Raw genomic sequence first — 9,466 nt, 5'->3', positions numbered from 1 at the left:
ATTGTCTTTACTTTTGAATAACTAAAAAACACACTTTCACTTTCTATGGTGAGAAGTTAAACATTTTCAGTTTACATTGTCTCATATCACAAATGCTATAAAGTCCTACTTCAGTCAATAGCTTGCAATATCTATGCTATTAAATAAAAGTATGTAGACAAATTTTGTAACTTGCATGCAATTATGGCATTATTTTAAAATAAGTGTTATGGTGGACAGAGGATTAACCAACGGGCTGTGTAACACTGAAGGGCCAAATGAAAATGCCATAACTGGTGCTTAAAGGAAAGATCATGGATTTGTTAATATACAAAAGGGTGCTTATTGGTCATGTCAATATAACTGCACAAGCAGCCAAACACGCACACACACACACACACACACACACATGTTGTGTTTCCATGTTTTATGGGGACATTCCATAGGCATAATGGCTTTTATACTGTACAAACTGCATTTTCTATCGCTTATACACCAACCCTACACCTAAACCTACCCATCACAGGAAACTTTATGCATTTTTAGATTTTCAAAAAACTTCATTCTTTATTATTTATAAGCTTGTTTCCTCATGGGGACCTATCCTTGTGGGGACATTTGGTCTCCATCATGTGATAAATACCAGGTACACACAACACACACACACACACGACCATGATTTTGAAAACAAGTTATTATTTATTTTTTTCATAGTTGCAACGCTATTTGCTGTCTCGCAGTGTTGCTTTGAGCGTGATTGGTTAATCTGACCGTCACTCAGGAATCTGGCCAATGACTAGTGAGCGCGCCGTTTTCGCGGTTAAATTTGAAAATACACTGTTGCAGTGTGTGCCGCTGATCGGCTTCTGCAGCAGTCTGCTTCGGTTGGTTCACTAGTAATGGCTTTTACATGGCTTATTTAACGTCTGACTGTTTAATTCATATTTTGAGCGAGTTTAGGTTGTGGGATGACGATTGAGAACAAATAAACGCGAACATGGACACAGAGTTCCAGCAGCTAACAGACATGCAAACTGCAAAAGGTAAGTAATGATTTGTAAAATAACAGTGTTTCTCTGTAGAACATTTAGTGCTTTCATTGTAATAATCTAGGAAAAATCTGTAAAATAAGGGTTTTACACTGTAAAAAAAAGTCCTGTAAAAAAAATTGTCAAAAAAGTAAATTATCGTAATTGAAACAAGGAAAAATCTGTAAAAGAATCTGCCAGTCATTTACGAGTTTTTTTTTTTACAGTGTGTAAGTGGCCCTCAGAGAACAGTACAAAATAATTTTAAAAGGTAGCCTGCACAATAGAACTAACTAATACTTAAAAAAAAAAAATTTTTAAATCTTGGCTTAAGTAAAGCTTAATGGTATGTTTCTACATATACCATTTTTTTATTTTACAGGTTGGAAGGTCACTGAATAATCCTATTAATTAACTTAATGAACTTGAAATTCAGAATAGAATTAATTAAAATTGGATTTAATTTCATTGTGAATTGTTCTGAATTCACAAAAATCGTTCATGAATTGAATTGAAAACCTATGAATCATGAATCGAATCTTTTGTCTGTCTACACAGTCTAAGAGTCACACCAATACTTATTATTAATTTGCCCATATTAGTAAATAACTAGAAGAATAACAAAAACGGTAAATTATTTGCATTAAAAAACAGTGTATTTATGAAAACAAGAATAGAGATTTTTTTGACTATTCAAAACGAACCCATAAAAATTAGGGAAAAAATGACCAAATATCAGAAGGGTTCAGTAAAGAACCTCACATACCTTCTTTATAATCTGAGTCAATTTGTTTTTTGATGTCTCCCTTCCATTTGGTTAGTTTGCTGGATGTGACAAAAAAGGTGAACAAAGCTCCAAAAAAGCTCATGTTGGCCATAGTAAGAACAAAGCCAACCAGCATCGCTGCAAAGAGATGAAGATTTGTTAATTTGCAATTTATTAATCTAGTCACATTATCATCAGTACAATCCACAGCTGATGAATTAATGAAGTTGATGAATCTGAGGTTTGGTGTTTAAAGCCACGTCTTCAAAATTAGAACACATTGTTTTCCATGAGTGTAAGCACATCAGTGGCGCCGAACTACGAAGGCTGTGCAAATTCCTGCTGCGCCACAGAGCACCACTCACATAGTTTTTCATTAAATTACATAATATTTGTCCCAAATGACTTTAGGCCAGCAAAAATGTTGTATTGTTTAAATGTTTTCTTTCTGTGGCTTAAATAAAGTCTGTATGCATCATATAGCGAACTATATAATAATAATATAGAGCACCCTTTCTCTTTATATTTGCTGTTTTTTCAAACACCTAACTTCAAACTCATTCTTGAAGTTAACTTTTGCCTGTTAGGTGATTAACTGTTTTGGACTGCCGCCTTGAATTGAACGTGGCGTGTCCAGTGTGTGATATCCGTGAGTTGTCCTAGCTGTGATGTGACACTGCGTGGTGTTTCTCGTCTTGTGTGTATCTCTATTATGAGATCGATGCAAGAGCCTAGAAGAGATTTGTGTCCACGCTTTTTGGTTTTGCCCTGACTTGTCTGAATTTTGGTAGAACATATTCTTGTGTTATTCACACAAACTGGATATGCATCCTCATGTTGATTTCACTCTTTTTGGACTTTTGATCTGACAATTGCATTGCCGCATTGTCAACTGTCAAACTGTTGATGGAATGGAAATCCACCTCACCACCTAGCTTTCATGAATGGCTGGCTGAGATGGTTGCTTTCCTTAAATGTGGAAGGATTTGTTTTTCCAAGATCGGTGCTTCTTAAAAAATTGATTGCTATCCTCCTCAAGTAAATTCCTCCAAAAAGAGTAAAAAACTCAATACTTGAAATTCATTATGTATCCAAAAAAGGATTACATGCTGAGATACTAGCAATCTTCTATTATTTTTACAAGTGCAAAAAGTGTTCCTCCTCAAGTAATCTTTTAAGAGCTGAAGATGTATAGTGCATTTGTCATATACAATCATTTTATTTTGTCTGATTTTTTCCTCATTTCCTATGTACTTTTTGTAGATAATGATAATGGACGGTTTTGTTCAGGGTGTTTAATTAATGCCATAATCTGCTGTGTATTTGGTTAGGATGAATTAGTTTAGATCAGTTTTTCCCAACCCTGTTCCTGGAGGCACACCAACAGTACACATTTTGGATGTCTTTTTTATCTGACCCATCCTTTTCAGGTCTTGGAGCCTCTAGTAATGAGCTGATGAGTGGAATCAGGAGTGTTTGATTAGGAAAAGCTTGAAAATGTGTACTATTGGTGTGTCTCCAGGAACAGGGCTGAGAAACGCTGGTTTAGATTGTTGAGGGTAGGGCTGGACAATAATTCAATATCAATATGTATCGCGCAAAAGATTTCTATTTCAGATAAATAGTGTTCATATCGATATCGGAATTATATCGTATCTACCGAAATTAAGAAATATATCGTGATATCAATTTTGGCCATATCGTCCAGCCCTAGTTGAGGGTTTTGTTTTTGGTTTTTTAAGAGCTGCTTTGGGACATATTATGGTAGATTATCCCATTACAACCTATAACCAGGGTTGGGAGGGTTACTTTTAAAATGTATTCCGTTACAGTTACAAATTACTTCATTAAAAAGTATTCAGTAACGTAATCCAAGTACCACAATATAAAAGTAATGTAATCTGATTACTTTTGGATTACTTAAAGTTACATATGTAAATAAGTCAAAAAAGCAATATCTAAGTAGGCTACTTTTATTTAACTCTGACTTTAAAATTAAAACTAATAAAAACTATAGTAAAACCTATTTGAAACTATCAAAAATCGTGTCTTGTTTCACCATCTAGAATCTAGATATTACAGCCCGTATATTTATATAAAGGCTATGCAGACATCTAGTGGCTATACAGTTTAGTATTACAGTTTTATTTTTATTATTATTAGTTTTACTTCTTTAACATGTAGCCTACAAGTAAAAATAAATATAGTTTATACACAACATTTAAAAATGTACACCACATACATATTAGTCTATTTTAAAACAACCCTGCATATCGAAATGCATGTGAAATGCTATTATCTTTCTTTATTTCATTGACTGATCCGGGGTGTGGGGACTCTCATGTTAATTTCTACATATTCAGGCTCATTTTCCGCTAGAAAACTTACAACTGCAGTCATGCACAACATGGAATTTTAAATCACTAACAAACACTAAGTTTTAGCTAACATGATGATTTCATGCTAGTCGGACTCGTACCTGCAAATGTTGTCCATCAATTAGTGATAAAAAAAAATTGCTGCGCTGGTGGAAACAACACGAGACCGTGCTATCGCGACTGTCAAGAGCGGCTCGACGGTGTTTAGTGTCCCGCAGCAGCAGCATGCGTGCCGTCAGCGCAGTTGAAGAGATCTGCATTTAAATGCATGCAATAGGCTAAAGCTTGCCGCAAAGCTCCAGCAAAAGTAATTACCATGAATGTGTCATGGGGAAATAGTAAGGAGATATTTGAATTATTTACTATTAATAAACTAGTGTTTTCTGAGTCGGTGTCGCAAGGATGAAGTTGCTGGCGATCCTGACTCGCCAAAAATCAGAGGAGATGGCGAGAGAAGTGAGAAGTGCATCTTTACGGATTATGATTATAATGAAAGAGTTTTTGTTTTCAATTTGTTTTATTTCGTTATACTCTGAGGGTCTTTGCTGGCCACCTCCCTCTTTATTTTGTTATCTTATTGTATTGTACTTGTTTTGTAAGTTACTGGTAAAGACGTGTGATGTATTGAGACCTTGTGAAGTGTAGCATGTGTTTTTATTAATTGTATGGTAATAAAGTGATTTTTGTTTATATCTGTCTATCCTTATGCTCACCCTGCCTTTGGCAACGAACCTGTGTCCCTTTGCTTAGGGCTGTTATGTCCCGGTGTATTCTGGGTGGCGTAGTCGACTATAGGATTTCTCTTATTATTGGTAATTTTCAAACTCCTGACCACTTACTGCCACCTTTGGCGTAGTCAGCAGGGTCGCCATAGTTCAGGGTGAGCTTTTGTTTTTTTTTCTTGCAGACGTGAGAAGGGCATTTTGACTTTATATTTTGTAGGGGATTGTATTGCATGTTGTGTCCTTCTTTTAGAGGCAGAGCAGCACTGCAGGTCCTTTTGTGTGTGAGTCTCCTTGGATGGGCCCATCTATAATTGGTGAGTGGTAATGGGAAGAGGAGCTCCTTTCATAGAATGCATGTTATGTCAAATTCAGAAACCCCTGGGTGTGATAAATTGTTGAACAGGAGGTAGGTACTAGGTAGTTGTTTAAGTTACTGGTAAAGACGTGTGATGTATTGAGACCTTGTGAAGTGTAGCATGTGTTTTTATTAATTGTATGGTAATAAAGTGATTTTTGTTTATATCTGTCTATCCTTATGCTCACCCTGCCTTTGGCAACGAACCTGTGTCCCTTTGCTTAGGGCTGTTATGTCCCGGTGTATTCTGGGTGGCGTAGTCGACTATAGGATTTCTCTTATTATTGGTAATTTTCAAACTCCTGACCACTTACTGCCACCTTTGGCGTAGTCAGCAGGGTCGCCATAGTTCAGGGTGAGCTTTTGTTTTTTCTTTTTTTTCCTTTCTTGCAGATGTGAGAAGGGCATTTTGACTTTATATTTTGTAGGGGATTGTATTGCATGTTGTGTCCTTCTTTTAGAGGCAGAGCAGCACTGCAGGTCCTTTTGTGTGTGAGTCTCCTTGGATGGGCCCATCTATAATTGGTGAGTGGTAATGGGAAGAGGAGCTCCTTTCATAGAATGCATGTTATGTCAAATTCAGAAACCCCTGGGTGTGATAAATTGTTGAACAGGAGGTAGGTACTAGGTAGTTGTTGCATCGAGCTGGAATCCTTTTAGTTTTGCTCACTGGTTGTTTGTTGGAGGTCTTGCAGACGTGAGAAGGGCATTTTGACTTTATATTTTGTAGGGGATTGTATTGCATGTTGTGTCCTTTTCGAGGCAGAGCAGCACTGCAGGTCCTTTTGTGTGCGAGTCTCCTTGGATGGGCCAATCTACAATTGGTGAGTGGTAATGGGAAGAAGGGCTCCTTTTTATAGAATGCATGTTATGTCAAATTCAGAAACCCCTGGGCGTGATAAATTGTTGAACAGGAGGTAGGTACTAGGTAGTTGTTGCATCGAGCTGGAATCCTTTTAGTGTTGCTCACTGGCTGTCTGTTGGAGGTCCTTAGGTGGGAATGGGAGGGAACTCCGAGGGGGGCCTGGCATCAAGGTTAGTTCTTTGTGCCTGTAATGTAGTATGGGGCGCAAGGGAGAATGTTGTTAGAGGCCCATGGTGCCCGGGTAGAGCTAGGCCCGTCAAGGGAACTGTCAAAATTGCAGCGAGTCCAATTGGATCAGCTCTTTGGAACTTGTGGCTGGGTCATAGGCCAGGAAGTGTCACTATACCCCTCGTGTTCGTGGTTCTTAATAATGGAATTGGTCCTCCTGTGGTAAATCCCAAGATGACTTGAATGTTTGCGACCTGGCCATTTTGCCAGGAAGTGTAATGGGTAGGTTTGCACCTCACCCTATGTCTTGTAAGGTCCCTCCTATATTTCTGGTGCAATATATCGCACAACAAAAAGTTGAGCAAGACAGGACAGTTACAATATATTATGATTGTTAAAAAAGACCTCTAACCATCATAACCAAATTAGGCTACACTTGTTGTCATATTAAATATCTCAATACACATAATTAGATATGACATTAAGCACAACTTGTGTATATTTATTTAGTAAAAAGGCTTGACTGCTTCATTTTGGCGTATATTTGTATACTTTTACCATTTAATCAATCTCAGCATGTGTTAATTGTGTCGCTAGACATTTGCATCACTAAGACTAAATTATGCCTTTAGGGCTGTTATGTCCCGGTGTATTCCGGGTGGCGTAGTCGACTATAGGATTTCTCTTTATTATAGGTAATTTTCAAACTCCTGACCACTTACTGCCACATTTGGCGTAGTCGGCAGGGTCGCCATAGTTCAGGGTGAGCTTTTGTTTTTTTTTCCTTGCAGACGTGAGAAGGGCATTTTGACTTTATATTTTGTAGGGGATTGTATTGCATGTTGTGTCCTTTTCGAGGCGGAGCAGCACTGCAGGTCCTTTTGTGTGCGAGTCTCCTTGGATGGGCCAATCTACAATTGGTGAGTGGTAATGGGAAGAAGGGCTCCTTTTTATAGAATGCATGTTATGTCAAATTCAGAAACCCCTGGGCGTGATAAATTGTTGAACAGGAGGTAGGTACTAGGTAGTTGTTGCATCGAGCTGGAATTCTTTTAGTGTTGCTCACTGGCTGTCTGTTGGAGGTCCTTAGGTGGGAATGGGAGGGAACTCCGAGGGGGGCCTGGCATCAAGGTTAGTTCTTTGTGCCTGTAATGTAGTATGGGGCGCAAGGGAGAATGTTGTTAGAGGCCCATGGTGCCCGGGTAGAGCTAGGCCCGTCAAGGGAACTGTCGAAATCGCAGCGAGTCCAATTGGATCAGCTCTTTGGAACTTGTGGCTGGGTCATAGGCCAGGAAGTGTCACTATACCCCTCGTGTTCGTGGTTCTTAATAATGGAATTGGTCCTCCTGTGGTAAATGTTTGCGACCTGGCCATGTTGCCAGGAAGTGTAACGGGTAGGTTTGCACCTCACCCTATGTCTTGTAAGGTCCCTCCTATGGTTTGAAGTGAGCAGTCTTTTGCATGCTAGTGTGTACCAAGTGGGGCAGCTGCAGCTTGGTCGTATTGAATGGCATCTTAAGTTAATTTTAGAGCCCCAGTGCAGCATTGCTATCATTGTTGTACCTTTCTCTTTGAGTAAGCATCTGAATTGCAGGTGCTGAGTTTTGTAATGCGTGTCCCAACGTTGTCATAAGGTGTGTTCCCAGCCTTGCTGTAGCCGCAATGTTCTGTCAAGGTATGCGGTTGCAGGGTATGGCAGATTGTATTTGGCATTTTCAATTAATAACAGTAAATTAGTCAATGTTGTTTCTGCATGACATTGTGCTTTTTGAGCCCTCTAAATCTGGCCTTCCAGTGGGATTGATAGCCTCACCGTCATTGGTGTAGGTAAGTTGGGGCATTTCCGATGCCAGTGAATGTGGGTATCACTGGTGTAAAATTCAATTAGTCAATTTAAGTGGCATTAACGTGGCTAGTTTCCCTTCAAAGGTTCTTGAAGATTAAGGCCAATAGCTGGTCAGTACTGAAATGTCTACTGCTTGCCAAGGACAGTGGGCGAGGTGGTAAAAGGTGCCATGTCACCCTCTGGTGTAATATCCAGTGCCGTGTCAGTTTTCTTCAGGCCTTGGGATAATTTCTAAGGTTTGTCCATCGTCGGGGCGACGATGCCTGATGTTGGGGTGGAATGTAGCAGAGTGAGCTATAGACCCATTTATTTAGTAAAAAGGCTTGACTGCTTCATTTTGGCGTATATTTGTATACTTTTACCATTTAATCAATCTCAGCATGTGTTAATTGTGTCGCTAGACATTTGCATCACTAAGACTAAATTATGCCTAAGTCTTTCTTTGGCCTGCGCTCTGGAAGTGATCTGTTAATTCTGTTAACCTTTAATTAAAACTGAAACTAGACTATATAAAAATGTTCACAAAATAAAAACTAAACTAAAACCAACAACAATATTAATGAAACCAATAAACTAAACTGAATTGTATAGCAAATTTGAAAACTATATTAAAATAAAACTAATTTAAAAATTCAAAACTATAATAACCTTGGTCCACATGGAGTGCCGTTTAATATTTTTGATTTTTCACGAGAGTGTGTCATGGGTATTGAGTGTGGGGTAGAACTCTGAGGGTCTTTGCTGGCCACCTCCCTCTTTATTTTGTTATCTTATTGTATTGTACTTGTAAGTTACTGGTAAAGATGTGTGATGTATTGAGACCTTGTGAAGTGTTGCATGTGTTTTTATTAATTGTATGTTAATAAAGTGATTTGTTTATCTGTCTATCCTTATGCTCACCCTGCCTTTGGCAACGAACCTGTGTCCCTTTGCTTAGGGCTGTTATGTCCCGGTGTATTCTGGGTGGCGTAGTCGAATTAATGTTGCTAGTTTCCCTTCAAGGGTTCTTGAAGATTAAGGCCAATAGCTGGTCAGTACTGAAATGTCTACTGCTTGCCAAGGACAGTGGGCGAGGTGGTAAAAGGTGCCATGTCACCCTCTGGTGTAATATCCAGTGCCGTGTCAGTTTTCTTCAGGCCTTGGGATAATTTCTAAGGTTTGTTCATCGTCGAGGCGGAATGTAGCAAAGTGAGGTATAGACCCAGTATGATTGGCTGGTGTTACCCAAACAGGTGAACCTATCAGTGTTTGAACTTTATCATGATTGGTCAGTTGGGTAAGTTTCATGAGCCAATTAGTGCCTGTGTTGTGCATATAAAAGGGGGAAGTGTTTGGTTGCTTGGGATGCATCATCCT

At 38.9% G+C, this 9,466-nt stretch overlaps 1 protein-coding gene across 3 annotated transcripts in view; it reads right to left on the bottom strand.

The window, feature by feature from the left end:
• LOC107719866 (transmembrane protein 19-like) overlaps positions 1-9,466 on the bottom strand; it is a 33,799-nt gene that overhangs the window by 18,602 nt on the left and 5,731 nt on the right. For all 3 annotated transcript variants that reach the window (XM_016527403.1, XM_016527404.1, XM_016527406.1), the window contains one exon: positions 1,774-1,911. In XM_016527403.1, the coding sequence (XP_016382889.1) occupies positions 1,774-1,911 (138 nt within the window). The remainder of the gene's footprint in view (positions 1-1,773; positions 1,912-9,466) is intronic.

The sequence above is a fragment of the Sinocyclocheilus rhinocerous genome, unplaced genomic scaffold, assembly GCF_001515625.1.
Source record: "Sinocyclocheilus rhinocerous isolate Xijiao unplaced genomic scaffold, SAMN03320098_v1.1 scaffold2196, whole genome shotgun sequence".
Classification (NCBI taxonomy): Eukaryota; Metazoa; Chordata; class Actinopteri; order Cypriniformes; family Cyprinidae; genus Sinocyclocheilus; species Sinocyclocheilus rhinocerous.
The sequence above is the reverse complement of the archived record's forward strand: the minus strand, read 5'-3'. Positions and strand labels throughout refer to the sequence as shown.